We start from the raw sequence: 15474 nt of genomic DNA, 5'->3' as shown, positions 1-15474 counted from the left end.
ATGAAGTGGTAGCAATCCTTCACAGAACAGTAAGTCGATGGCATTTTGCGAGCAGAAGCGCAAACTCGCGTGCTACTCTTCAAAAATCCAATACGACGAGAGTCGAGCTACGCGGGAAACGCCGCCGGACGCCGCGCGCATGCGCCGCAGCCTCCGTTTCACTGGAAGCCACGAAAGCAGCGCCGCATCTCATGCTTTACTTTTTTTACCTTAGAAACAAACGGGAATTGACAATAACATGCATATTCAAATTTTCAGCCCTCGTTCTGGTGCGTGTAAAAGAATTAGACTACGTACAACAAAGTGCTTAAGACTGCATACGTCTGGTTCATGGCGCTCGCGCTAGGCTGCGCGACATACCGGTTTTTGTTACTTTTAAACGCGATTTAAAAATATAAATCCTGCTCAGATCGCGAAAAGTATTCTGGAATCTGTCACTATAATTCACGGCCTTTTCATTTCCACCAGGATCTAATCACCCGTTCTGGCCAGTTGTCGGTCCCTTTAACTGGTGTAGACCAAAATTGGCGTGTGAGAGTAAGAGGGTTTGACGAATATGACTCTCTGGTCATGACATGAATAACTTGAAAATTCCTGTCGCATACGTCGTCAAACCCTTTCCTCCAGACACGTGTGGCACATACCCGTATACCACGGGCCGTGGTAAATGGGTGGGCGCCACAGAGGATTGACAGTCTGTATCTACCTAGGAACGGCGAGAACAGACATAGCTCCTTTAAATGCGAGAGCATTAAGAAAAACCGACACCGGCAACGTTGACCCGACGAAAGAAAGAATAAAAATTAAGATCCCAGCAGGAATCGAACCCAAGCATTGTGCGTGGCACTCGGGTATTCTACCACAGAGCCACGCCAGGTCTGGAAACTGCTTTGGAAAGAGACCCTGTATGCAGGCGTAATGTCGGTGCAACGTCGATTGTGGCTGTAGTGCTGGCTATCTAATTTTATAATAAAACACTAAAGACTACCTATGTACGCCTATGATACATGCGTCATGTCGGGTTAACGTCAATTGTCGTTCCAGTGTTGGCTCCGCTTTTATAGCACTCCAACCAACATTACATTTGTATTCCTATGATTCAGCAAGCTACATTCAAGCGTTGCTCGACCTCCGGAGGAGTATACGCTAACGAAAGTTACGTATGATAGTCACATCATTACACCATCGCATGCACTTCGTTTCGATAACACAGACGCCTGTGCTGTAACGTGAGTGGCGATACTACGTCAGACCGTAAGTGACCATTTAAACGTCAGTCTAGTCGGCCTGCCTGGTAAGCCCACGATGTGCACACAACTCCTCCATTAAAAAAAAAAAAAAAAAAGAAACACGTCGATCCACTTCGTGACGCTGAGCTCGAGGCCAAGAAGTGCAGCATAGACCTACTGGCTGCCAGCTTCGCATGAAACCGATTCCCATAAGACGTTGGATCTGCCGAATTTTTTTTTTCCATGCATTTTTCATTGTGTGTATTCGTAAGCGTGTGCCGGCGATATTCCTCCCATGTATTCTCTGCTATACTTGGAGCTGACTCCCATGCGTTGCAAGGTGGGTCAAGCGTGGAACTACTGGAGTAAGCTGATGAACTAATTATTTAATTAAAACGTGTGGGTGCTCGCCAGGGATCATAAGGACTAAGAAAAGCGAATAGACATGGTGAACAGAACAGGAAATGCGCAGGAGGAGCGACGACTTGCGACTGTGTTTCATTAGAAGAACGCTAATAATATAAAAAAAGACTGGATGATACACAACAAAAAAAAAATAAAAAATCGACACATATGTCGGCATAGGAAAGACATCAGAAAGAAAGAAAGAAAGAAAGAAAGAGAGAGAGAAGAAAGAAAGAAGGAAAGAAAGAAAGAAAGAAAGAAAAAAAAGAAAGAAAGAAAGAAAGAAAGAAAGAAAGAAAGAAAGAAAGAAAGAAAGAAAGAAAGAAAGAAAGAAAGAAAGAAAGAAAGAAAGAAAGAAAGAAAGAAAGAAAGAGCATGTGTAAGAACACCTATCCCCGGTTCTTTGGAATTCATTCTTTCTTTCGTTCGTTTATGGATCGTGTGAACATATTAACTCATTCCTGCTTTCTATTTTCGACTCCCATCTCTTAGCCCTCCGTCCATTCTCTTGATGCAGAATGACAAAAAATAAAACAAGCATGCAGAGTTGTAATCTCATGGTATTTCCCCAAACCACGTACGTGTTGTTACGATCTAAACTTATATCTGAGATGGAACCGTTATCTTTAGGAGATTCCAAGAACGATTCCGCATTTCTTAGCTCGTGCCGTGGGTTTTCCCTACTCCAATACGGGCCATTCCAGGGCTCGCTAGAATTCAGGCGAGCGCGCAGTCTCCGCGGAAATCAAAGGAGAACTGAAGAACAGAAAGGGGCGCGCATTTTCTGCTGAGATAGCATGATCATATGCAGCTTTTCTGGACACCAGCGGCCTAGTTCGCGTGAACGACACCACGTGGCGTATCGACCTTAAAGAATTCAAAAGTCCCGCCATGACGTATGCAGTGACGCGGCACTAAATAAAAGAGAATCAAAAGAAACAGTACACACGCCCCGAGACTGTCGCTTCACCTCGGTGCGCAGAAAAGAGCGCTGTTTGTTGGCGTTATCTCCACGGCGACGACTGGCAATGAATTGGCAGTTTTTCTAGACGTGCCGTGCCAAATGTCTGGCCGTTATAGACGCGCCCACGATGTATCAAGAGAATCGCGTTTTTTTATTTGTTTGTTTGCTTAGTTTCTTGCGCTGCCGTACCGGTGAGCTTTTGGAGCAGCATGCTGCTTTCCGAGTTTCTTTTTGAGCTAGCGGGAAGCATTATGTTTGGGTACGAACAGGATATTGTGGTTGCATAATAACCGAATTTCCTTTGGTGTACCACTTAGGTGCTGCTCGTTTGCTCGTTGGCGTTACCTCAAATTAAAACTGGATAAGTTTGAGAACGCTAGGAATGAGAGTAAAAAAAAGGAAGTTAAAGATAGTTTTTATTTGTTTTTATTTATTATTGAAATGTGACTGCCACCGCAAGCTTGGCGCCGTCTAAGCGGGTGTGCAAAAATGATACAGTCGTTGAAAGATGACCTTGTACACCGGAAAATGTGAACTTGGTTAGTTTCTTTTTGTTAGGAATGAACGTATGGTAGAACATATACGACTGACGTGTTGTGTAATAATGTCTAGATCTGCTGTCTATCCCGTTAAAAAAGGCACTTATCTATCCTAATTGCATTTCTTCTTTTTTCTTTCTTTTTTTTTCCTTTTTTTTCTCACGGTCGACTGACTCATATGCTCGAGGTGATTGTCTTGAATCCTGTTGGCGCAGATACACCAATAGGTTACTCTAATGGGCTGGAAGTTCTCCTGAAGCTCTCCTATCATGTTCTGTAGGCGCAGTCTCTTTCAACTTTGCACTACAGCCAGGAAAATTCGATCATGAATCACCTACTGGCTCAATCGTCCACTTCGATCAGCACAAAGAATTTCTGAAGAGCGAATTTTGGCGTTTTTGCGCTGACAACAACGATTGTTAATGCAACATAATATAGTAACTGTTCCTACAATCTCTCAAACCACTTCTTTATTCTGTATCACTCGTGATGTAGAGTACAAAATGCAATTGACTTGCTCAACAACGGGTCACAAGAAACACCAGAGAAAAGCGAACCCTTTAATTCCCCCTTCTTTCGTTCACCCAGCATATGAAAATTTTTTCCATTGTGAGTGGAGCTCCTTCTGTTGCCACGAAGATGTGCAGGCGTTCCAAAGGAAATCTTAAGCCTTTCTTTCCAGGAGGTTCCCTTAAGAGAACGATGGTGTTTATGCGCACAGGAATTTTGATTAGTAGTTTTTCACTCGTAGCAATGACTGAAAAATACCAGTCTTCAGCCAGATAAAGCCTAGCGAAATCTGCTTTTTCCCTTAATATCTACTGCTTTTCAAGCAGTAGTCTTCTTCCTCTGAAAGCCCAACGGAAAATGACCCATGTCGAATAGAATGATTACAGCTCCGCTCGAGGGTCTTCAAAACCGGAGCTTTTTTTTGTACTTCATGATGCAAAATATCAGCCGCGTATTGAATCCTGGAATCCTCTGGCTTGATAGGAATGTCAAAGCTGCGAAGACATTCCTGGCTGGGATTCTTTTTTGGCTCAAACGTGTAGGCCCACCTTGAAAGTACCTTCCACTGTATCGAGTAGTTTTGTCTCTATTGCAGATAAGGAAATCATAGTAAAATAGATAGTAAGAATATATAATTGAATATTAAATTTTACTGCAACATAAAAGTTTCAATAGAAATACGCGCGAAAGCGACTAAGAAAAATTAATAATATTTCAGAAGACACGATAACTGGCATGTAGCCTCGACTTTAATAATAGGGATATCTGCACACAGGTGGAAAGTCTGGTTAATGCGCATCGATAGCACAGTGCTATCATAGATGCACGCGTTTTAGAAAACACCCTCTAGACATGGTATTCCCTCTCAGCTTTGTCTGAGTGGAAATAGGTCAAAGAATTGAATTCCTGTCAATTTGATAACATGTTATTTTTTTTCTTAGATTAGGCCCTAAATCTGCCCTAAATGGTGGCTCTGCGCTGTACAGCACACTCGTGTGCTTTACAGCGCAGAGCCACCATTTAGGGCAGATTTTGTAGTGACGCGGAAATTACCTCCTTGATAGTGAGAAAGTTCAAATATGTATACACAGTAACCTTCTCAATATTTACTTATGGACAAATATTTGGGATCGTGGAACATGAGGTGAGCATGAGTGAGGTCACGCATTTTTAGAGTAAATACTTACTCTATCACTATATACTATATTCGCGATGTGCTTTCTTAAAGGGTCTGACAACCGACCGAAATGTGTCACAAGACCCTGGCTGTGAATTGCAGTGACATAAACGAGCTTTTTTTATTCACCATATGATTAGGATTTGTATTGTTGAACTGCGCTTTGAAAGTCACAACGGCATGTCGCGTTGCCTGACGGGCAAGCCTTCATAGTGCACGAATGAGATGTGCAGAATGCTGTACGCAGTCCGCTGCTATTTACTAAAGAAAAAAATGCGTTTAAAATTAATCCGCACGTTATTAGGCATTCTCGATTTATTCTGCGCTTATAAAAGAGTAAAAGGAGTTGACGTTGAGAGGTGGCGTTGCCTTCGCGACTACTAGTGAACGCATGTCGAGCAACGGTGCATGCGCGCGGCGCTTTCTACATTGATTGAACTTCCAGGTAGCACACATCAAAAACCGGAAAAAGGCATTCCGTACCGCTGGGGCTGTGGCATGGGCTTCGCAAGACACTGACCTACGTAGGCGGTGTCACGGCTGAAACCTTAGTAAAGGCATCATTTTTTTTAGTGAGTGCTACCCGCAAGGCATTCTCTACACACACACACGCACACACATTATATATATATATATATAATATATATATATATATATATATATATATATATATATATATATATATATATATATATATATATATATATATATATATAGTGCATTACCGACACGTTAGTCATAAACCTGAGCCGAACAAGCAAGACGAGCTTGATCTGTTCATTAGTTTGATGAACCGTAATTAGGCTTGGCTCGGGAACACAATGCGGAGGGCAATCTAGTGAGCGTCGAATACTTGCCTCATTGAATCGGTAAGCAGAACTGTAAAGCGAAAAGCGCTAGTTAGTTTTGAAGTCTTCTTCCTCGCTGTTTTCATTCACTCTGTTGTACATTGCTGCTATCACGGGTACCTCTCAAGGGAAAGTCATCAGTAAAGACAACATGCACGTGTCCATGCCTGGACTTCCCTCTTATTTACTCCCTCTTATTACTCTTTCAACGGCGTGAAGTGGCGTTGTAGCATGAAGGGCAGTGTGTAATCGGCTAATATTCCCTATGAAATTACCTATGCTTTTCAGGAAAGCAGCGTACACTAAAGAACGTGTTGAAAGGGTGTCGTTTCGCCTCACAAAAACAGTCCTGATATCGTGCATGCCTCTCGATTGCATTATCGCCGCGCGCCCGGCACTTCCAGGTCACAGATGGCATGCACGTTATGAGCGTGAGACAGCATTTTTCATAGGAAAGTGGCAAGTGCCGAGAATTCAAGAAAGGAAACGCAAGCCAGCAGCAAAGCAGCCGGTTGAAGATCTCTCGTCGTTGCTATGGCAACGGCCCGCGCGGGCGCGCTCGCTTCCGAGTCTACTTAAAGTCCCTGGATATTTTTGGGAAAGTACCGTCTTTCTTTTAACCGAGCCGCCACGCCGAGCACCCTCCTCTCCCGCCTTCCACCTCCCCACTTCACGGGCCGTCGCCAGGGAAACGCGCGCGTTATCTGCGTGACATAGCATTCTTGATAGGAAAGTGGCGCGAGCCGGGTCATAGGGCCGGCGCCCGCACGGTGGTCGTTTGGGAGAGGAGATGGATACGGTTTGGACACTTGGGAGAGGAGGATTGGACACTTAGGAAAGGATATGGAGGAGAGTGTCGCTACTTTCTATATATCAAGGGACTTTAAGTCTACTTGCCTACCGTTTCGCCGTCTGTTCCGTGCACACCGGTCCCCGCCGCCGGCCTGCGCCAGTCAGCAAGGGGGGGGGGGGGGGTGTTGGGTAAAGGGAGGGGGCACTTGCTGAAGGCCTTGACAGTTTGAGAGAAACACCTATTCTCATTATTCTTGTCGGTAAAACACCGCCTCCGTCAAACTTTTGGGAGTGGAGGCGGGCCCTTGGGACATACCCCCTAGCTACGGGCATGGCCTCTGGACTCCTAGGTGGCCCCCGTCGGTCTACGAAACTTCTTCCGAAGTACCACGGCCCGTACCGTGTGGTCTAGCAAGCCTCGCACTTCATATACGCCGTCAAGTCGCTTGAGACTTATTGTAATCAAACAATGTCGAGGCATGAGATTGTGCATATGGACCTGCTAAAGCCTCACTGTCACTGTGCAGCTGTCCGTAATTAGCCAGGATGGCTCTTTTTCGGAGGGGAAGTAAATGTAATGCAAAAGAGCAGCACTACTTGCAGAAGCAGAGAACGCTGCTCCCGTAGAAGAAAAGGCGACGATTCAACAATACAAGCTTTGCGTTGGTTCTACTATTACTGGTTACGTTTCTGCGTCGTCTCTAATAGTAGAGTACTTCTTTAAAACGCTTCATTATATTACAAATGGCTGCCCTTATGCTTCCTTTGGTTTCGTTTTGTATTGCCTTCTTATGGTTCAGGTTAACTAAAATGTGGGTTCTTTTTCTTCGTTATTAGGTAATGGGTTGCGTGGTAATAAAAAATAAAACATTTGAAGTTTACTTGCTCCATTTCCAAAAGCGAAACCGAAACTGCAGCAAATATCTTGGGTGCAATGCTCCAGCGAAAAAAACAAGCAACTAAATCTTCAGCAGCGTTGTACTAGTAATAATAATTGCTGGAGTTCTACGTGCCCAAACCATAATATGTTTATGAGGCGTGCCGTAGAGGAGGGCTGCGGGAAATTTCGGCCACTTCAGGCTCGTAACGTGCATCTAAAACCAAGTACACGAGCCTCTAGCATTTTCGCCTTGTTCAAAAATGCTGGAGCCGCCGTCAAACCTGTGCCCTTTGGGTAAGCAGCCGAGCACCGTAACCGCTGTACCACCGCGGCAAACATAAGCAATTCTGAGAGAGACAAAAAAAAAGAAAAAAATCGCATTGGGATTCGAACCAAGGCCCCAGCGCTTGCGCGCAAACAGCCGGCACGGATGATCAACCCATTCAGCCACAGCGCGCGGCGGCTAGCCCGTGATACGATAGCTATTATAAAGATACTATGGTCAAACTCTCCTTGCAACGCTCCTTGCAAGTGTCCCCACCTTCCAAAGAGCAGAAACAGAATGCAAAAGTGAAAACAGCTGCTTTCTGTTTGCAAAAATGCGCTGTAGACCATAATACGATGTTCACAGCGCAAGGAACGAGGACGACATTGGAAAACACACACAGCGCTGAACTTACAACTGACTATATTTTCAAACTTACAGCAATATATATGCGCTCTTCACCAGGAAAGAAAAAAGAATAGAGCAAATGAAGCATACAAAAAATTCCAGAAAATATCGTAGAAGCCCAAACAATTTTGAAACGTGATAAAAAGTGCACGACTGCAGCTTCGCTTGCTCTTTCGAGCAACGAAAGTGAATTTCTCGTGATCGTAAAATATATGTGATATCGATGATGGGTTGTTGTTTCCTGCGACTACAATTTTTTGTACACCAGGCCTGCAATTGTCGCGTGACCAAAATCACGTAACATCGCACATCTACTTATGTGACTACAATCACGTAACAACTAGCCACGTGACTAAAAATCACGTAAAATCAAGTATTTAGTCTCGCCACTAAAATCCCGTAACGTCACGTAACTATTGACGTGACGTGTTGGCGCCAAAACTTCGGAACAACCGGGTGCGCAGGGCAACCTCAGCGTCTGCACTGGACTCTGATAAAGATGTACTTTCTCTCTCACGTGACTGAAATCCCATCACGTAACTACTAGTGACGCGATATTTCCCCTTCAGAACCACGCAACAAGTGCGTAGTCTGGGGAACCGACCGAAACCTGAGAAGAATAGATTATCCAAGCCTAGCCATATCCTATAATACTATACTAGCAAAAACCTTGCACCTCTAGTAATAGCTTGGTATTACTAGCAAAACCTTAGAAGAAGCAAGGTCGAACGCTAGCTCCGCTTTCGGTTCCAGCCTTGCGCAACCTGCTGCGCACATTTTCATTTACAGATGTTTAAACGGCATCTTATTGAGGTACGTTGAGGTGGGCTGCGAGTGCGTGCGAAAAGCTGCTGAATTACAGGATTTCGTTTTGTAACTGGGAGCACCAGTCCCTGGACTTCCCGAAAGCTTTGATCCACACACGTCATATCACACGGACGTATCCGATGCAGCGCACAGTGCTTTGTGATGTTAAAGGAGAAGGCATGCTGGTTTTTTTTTTCTGTTCACGTAGGGCGATAGATATGATAAGAGATGAATAAAAATCCCAGTATCACCGCAGGGACGATGAAATGAGTGCGATAGCAACAAATTAATAAAGCTGGCAGCTATCTCTTCTAGATCCAGTCTCGCGTAACTCTACAAAATGGTGCTGTAAGAGAACACAGCCACTCCAGGTAGGAAAGGGGATTTCGCACAGTCTCTGAGTTGAGAGCGCAGCATGTAGAAGGGTATATGAGCCGTCCGCTGATGCTTGTCGAGACAGCAATTTTGATTTCATTAAAGTTAAGGCGAAATCATTGCACTGCTGTTTGAAAAAGAACAAATATTTTTTCCTATTCTTTCATTGGCTTAATTATCTGTTGGTCTCATTAGTAGTGTCTAACAAAAAAAAAAGAACCCCTCGAAAAATTCCACTTCGTTCGTTAAGATTACGACAGACACTTGCGTTAGCCCTAAAGTAAAAAGCAACTGCAAAAACGTCTAACTTTGTCATTTATTTACTATGCCTCGCTTGTCTAAGCTTAGTTCACTTCCTTTACGTTGCTGATTTGTAGGTACCTCAGAAGATCGTAACGACGTCATGAGAAGGGAGAAATAAGTTTCCACCACAATACGCGTACAAAAGTTCGAAAGAGCTTTGTTCACCATAACTTGATCGGGCGTTCTGTTCCTTAGGACGTTTATAAAAGAATAAAGTAAGAATTACAAATGTAGATCCGAACGATGTGATACGCGTGGAGTGTTTAAACATACACTAAAAAAGTCGTATAATAAAGAGAAAAAGAAACGGCAGCTCAAGATTACAGTCAAGAACCGAAACCGAAACGAAAGCTCTTTTTTTGTTTCGGCGGCGACATCCTGTGCGAAGCTGTGGAACTAAGTCACGGGCTGAAAAAAAAATGCTGATCCGTCGCCAGGAATCGAACCGATGACGGCGCGGTTATGCCGCGCTCTGAACTTGAGCGGTCAACTCGCTCGGCCACGGTGGACGCCGTGTCGCCTGTGGTAAGCAAGGATTTATCAATTTACCACAAACATTTGAGCGACCGCGCTTCAAAAAACGCGTTAGGGAACAATGTTATGCCAATTGCGGCAAGTTGAGAATGGCTTTAAACGAAAGCTGAGTGTCAGGACTACATGTGATTTCCTGAACATTAACATAACTTGCTTAGTTTTACGACAGTGACCGTTTTTGTCTCGAAAAACAGGCCACATTTTCCGCCGTTTCCATAGACTCCCATTGTACAATCTTTAACTCCTCTGGGAACAAAATTGAAGCTTACTGCAACATGATCGCTGCAGTCCTCTCGTGCGTTTAGGTTCCCAGAAGCGCTCTGTTGTCTGCGTTTTTCAACATTCACCCTCTACACTTAATTATTCGGGAAAAACTCGCCAGTTCCATTGAAAACGCGCTAGCTTCGCGCCGGGGCCGCCAGGGGCGCTGGCTGCGGTGTGTCCACAAAAGCTGGATATGACAACTGTTAATAACCGCAAAGATAGCTTGCGCAAAAAGGAAAGAAAAATGATGTATACTGTGATGGTGAGCGCGTGGCATGATTTCCTTGTCTTCTTGCTGGAATAAACGGCATGCATCGCAGTTGAAGCCCGGTACGTGTATCGCGGAACGAAGTCTTTGCATATTACAACACCTACCCGCTATCGAATTGATTGCTGTTGTGGGGCACGCGCTCGAGCTTCAGAGCCTCACGTTCGTGTCGTGCCGCCGTGACACCACTGGCATAGCCAGGGAAGGGGAGGTTGGGAAGGGGGTGCGGTAGGGGTCAACACCTCCCCCCTCCAAATTTTCAATTTCGCATGTGTATATATGCACGCAGTGCCACGCACACATATAAACGCACGCACGAACATACATAAAGTATGGTTACGTATGTCCCCCCCCCCCTCCGCTCCCCGAAAAAAGTTCTTTTACGCTACCACATGACACCTATACATATATACATATATACGGTGGCCACTCCATGACATCGCCCATGACACCTCTCGGCGGCCTCTCATTGGAGAAGGTGCACCACACGTCAAGCAGTTGAGCACAGGAGCTCACATACACACGCACGTAACACGCAAGTACGCACGCAGGCACGCGCGCAATATTTAAGCGCGGAAGAAAGAATTAAGAACAAGCTCACACACGCCGATACACACACACATACGCGCGGGCGCAGGCACGCGCGTAGGCACAGACGTATGTATACGCACACACAGGCAGTTCCACGTTGGAGGCCGACGAACCACGCTCGCGGGGTCTGGCGCTAAAATAGACGCATCTGGACGCAGGGGCGAAACAATGTACGCCAGAGGAAACCCGACGACGCCGTGGGTGGAGAAAGGCTCGGGCCTCAACCTTAAGCCCGCCGCTCGGCGAAGGCCGACGTTCGCGGCCGCTGTGCTTCGCGTAAAAGGGCGCACGTGCGCAGCTGTTGCCCCGGAAACCATTTTTCCCAGAATGTCCGCTTTTTTTCTTTGCCCACGAGCGCGCATTCGCCGGCATTCCCACACGTTTCCGATTTCTCCTGCCGTCTCGTCCTTGCGGCCTTTTAGTTATGATTCATCCCGCCGTGCATCGTCAGCGTCGAAGACACGTGCTTTCGTTCATAGCAGCTACATTGCGGCACCTTGAGAATTACAGCGATCGATTGATGTGCGCAAACTTTAATGTGGCACGGTGCACTCGAAATCATCCGCCATCTCTTTGCGGCGCACGGGTAATAACTTATTACAAAAGATCAGCTCTCACAGTGTAAAACTCACAGGATCTTTATGCGTTTGCCTAAGACGACTGGAAGGCAAAAGCCATCTTCTTCTCACTCGATGTGTCGATCCTCCACCACCCCCTTCCGAAAGCTTTCTACACCAAACCTGGTTTTGCACTGCCTCCAGAAACAGCCCACCTTTGACCAAGCGACAATTTCATGCGATGACGTCATCATGTGACGTCACAGTGACGAGATGATGAGGTCACAAATTTTGGCGATCTTTGACATGGTGACGTCTTCACGAGATGATTTTTTGCATCAATCGTGCTGACGACGCCGCCGATGCGGGACGCCGACGGTCAATTTCGCGTTTGATGAGGCATCCAAAGGCTTTCGCCTTGATATATATGTATATATATATATATATATATATATATATATATATATATATATATATATATATATATATATGTATGTATATATAACGGACATTTGGCCCTTTGGGCGCATAGGTCGCGTATCATACACAAGGTAACCGTTGTGTTAAGAAAAAAATAAACAAAATAAAGGAGGTCAGGTTGAAAATACTATTGGTTCGTCAGGGCATATGGTTTGCCGTTGGCGTGCGACGCCTTTACTATAACACGTACAACATGAAGATTATCAGACGGTTCTACTGAAAGCATATCTTCTGTGAGTAAAGGCATATTGATCTTCTGTTTTCTCAGGATTGTATAAGCATGCGCTAATAAGAAGCATACATGAATCAACACTATTTTCATGAGTGGCTAGTATTTGCGAATGGCTCGCGTCCGTAGTTCTGGCCCGAACATATACTATATCTCAACGTCAAAACGAAGTCCGTGAATGTCTTTTATTGCGATAGCAATTATATGGACAGTCTCGGCTGGATTTTGCCGTCGCCGTCATGCACCGTATATCTATAAGTATGTATATATATATATAAAAGCCCCAAAGAAAAATAATTCAGAAAAATGCTTCCGAAGCGAGGAATCGAACCAGGGACCTCTTGCTCCGCAGCCAGTGGCGCTAACCACTACGCCACGGAACGCAGGTCCTCCACGTAGCTAACGGCGAGCGTTATATACACACCCTTTACCGCTGAACGGACTCAGAGACGGCCGGCGCTTATAAGGGTTTCCTCATTACCAGCGAGATGGCACTAGGAGCGCGACGGGCGCATTTAAAAGTCGTCGGCGAGCTCGCTCGCTTCTTCTTATACTTGCGCAGGGAGAACCTTGGCCTTCCGCTGTCTGCTCGCGTGGTTTTCTCGTGGTGAGGGCAAGAGGGATGTTTCAACCTTTCACCGTGATGTCCGCGCTCATGTTACGAAGCGTACGAAAGTCACGCGAGCTCGAGACGCCGCTAAACGAACAAACAGAAGATGAGCGCGAACTATCAAGTGTCACAGCTCGACACTTGAAGCACGCTAGTTTCCTTCGCTGCTTCGGCCGCCTTTGCAAGAGGAGCGCTGTTCAAACTGAGAGTATCCATTGGCGAGCCTCACTTCGCATAACATTAATTTCTTGCTATCGCATTCATTGCTTCGCCCTTGCGGCGAAACTGTGATTTTTTTTTTTTGTATTTACTGTTTCAACTGCCGTGTGCAACTACCGCGCATCCATGTTGTTTCTGGTCGTAATATTTTCCGCTACAAAATTAGAACACTGACCAGCAATGAGTTTCGAACATCGCTAGTGTCATTGTTTCGTTCGTGCCTTCCGCGAGGCCGACTGTATTTGGAAGAGAGTATACAGACAAACAAAAATAATATTCCCTGAAAACGGATCGCACTTTGGCTCCTACTCTTAACGCCGGATGTTTCACCTACGAAAAGGATCACTTCTACAGAGAGCAAAGTCGCGTTCCTCGACTTGACTCGGCAACTGAGAGACGCATTTGCAGGGGAAGTACACGATGCGAGCGCTGGGTTCAACTGTAGTAGTTCAGGAGCGACTTCTGAAGCGCAGGATTCGCGTTTCTCCCTTTTCGAGCTCTCGAAGATGCAGGCATCTCTTTTTTGTTGTTCTTTTGGAGCAGTACTTCAGGTAGCGCTTCTGCAACCTGTACTTTTTAAAGGTTCCGCCACATACATCACACACGCCGTCTTCGAGCGTCCTCGGCACGACACGCTTCCAAATCGGGATCCAGCGAATGTATGCGATTCCGCTGCTGCATGCGAATTCCCGCAAGCGTTTCCCGATCTCTTCAGCTTAGGGGGAGTCGCTGAGAAACGAACAAAAATTCAGGGAACGAAAGGAAAGAACACGGGATGGGGACAAGCTCTTCGCGAAGCGCGGGAGCACGTTCTCCACAACTCTCTATATCTCTCTCTCGCTCATCCCTCTATCCTTCACTAGCAACGCCGTTCCCTCTTTCCCGAATGTCCTCCCTTCACGCTGGCGGGCTCGCGCTGTCGCCGACGTCTTTGGTGTGGACAGAAGAGGAGGAGGAGGAGGAGAACATGGGTAAAGGAGGAAGAGCGTTAGGAACGGGATCGGCACAGGGACGTAGGGAGCAGTGGGGAGGGGAGAATTCCTGCTCCGCTAATGATAACACATCGATTTATTGTGTAAACAGAGGCGCCGCTCTCGAGTAAATATTTGCCCACGCGTCTACCTGAGCGCATGCGCTCTGTCCGATGCCGACACGGTCCCATGCTCCCTACCCCCTCCTCTTATCTCCCCCCCCCCCTCTCTGTCTCTCTGCTTCATGTTACCCGCACTGCTTCCTCCAGTGCACGCCTTGCCCGTACCCTCACCATCTAACCCGTTCTCAGAAAGTACTGCGCAAGGCAGGCGCGTTAGTTTGAATTCGCGTGTACGTGAAGATGTGTCCGGGTTCGCGTGGGACGCTAGGGAAAAAGGAGGAAGGAGCGGGAGAGAGGAGAGACACGAAGCGCGGCCGTGTAGTACCAAGACGGTTCGTTGTGTGCTTATGCAGCGACTGGCAGCAAATGAGAAAGGAGAAGCTTAAGAGAACGCGCGATGAAGGAAAAGAAAGAATAACGGGGAAGGAACTTACAGAGGAACCCAAATCAAACAAGACCGCCGCTCCCCTAGCATGTGCCGCGTTGTCAGTGACAGGCGCACTCGAAGTTTTAGGTTGTTGCTGCTGCTGCCTGTAGTTGTTCCGTCTTTGAAGCGTGCACCCTGGAAATGGGGAGAAGTTTTCGGTGGAAATTAGAAGAGGCGCGTGGGCCTTCCTGCGCTAATCTGTAGGGAAAGATCAGCGCAGGAAACGAGATAGTAAGTGGCAGTGTATACGTGTACAAGCAGATAGCTTCAAAGTGGAACTGTTTGTTTCCGCCTGCATTCGCTTTTATGGAACAATGTTTCTCGGCGTTACGACGTTGTATAAAGAGGAGCTTGAAGAAGGAGATGCTTAAGATGTATAGTTATTGCCTTACTTTAATTGGCGTATATATCGACTATGAACTGGTGTTGGCAACGCGTGGAATATTATGTCGATACACCGACAACATTACATTGATTTATGAACAATCATGGCACGTGAGCTGACACGTTTCGGCTACTTAGCTGTCAAACGCGAGACAGTCACTTGTAATTAGGGTAAGTTTTAAATGACGCGAAATACATTGTCCTTCAAGTTTGAATTAGCGCTACCATGCATTCCGTAAACGTTGTACTAATATATACACTCGTTTCGAGGTGTTTATACGGCAGCAAGGCATTTTTCTTTCAGATCCACAGTTTC

The 15474-nt window shown here is 46.0% G+C and overlaps 1 protein-coding gene across 3 annotated transcripts in view; it reads right to left on the bottom strand.

Annotated features, from left to right (window-relative positions):
• Positions 1-15474, bottom strand: part of LOC119396284 (uncharacterized) — a 398508-nt gene that overhangs the window by 113653 nt on the left and 269381 nt on the right. Inside the window, exon 4 of one of the 3 annotated variants that reach the window (XM_037663433.2) lies at positions 14782-14909. The exons of the other annotated variants lie outside the window; for them this stretch is intronic. Coding sequence (XP_037519361.1) covers positions 14782-14909 — 128 coding nt within the window. The remainder of the gene's footprint in view (positions 1-14781; positions 14910-15474) is intronic. 3 annotated transcript variants of the gene reach the window in all.

This window comes from Rhipicephalus sanguineus, chromosome 6, assembly GCF_013339695.2.
Source record: "Rhipicephalus sanguineus isolate Rsan-2018 chromosome 6, BIME_Rsan_1.4, whole genome shotgun sequence".
Lineage (NCBI taxonomy): Eukaryota > Metazoa > Arthropoda > Arachnida > Ixodida > Ixodidae > Rhipicephalus > Rhipicephalus sanguineus.
Note: the sequence above shows the minus strand (reverse complement) of the source record. Positions and strands in the feature narration are given on the sequence as shown.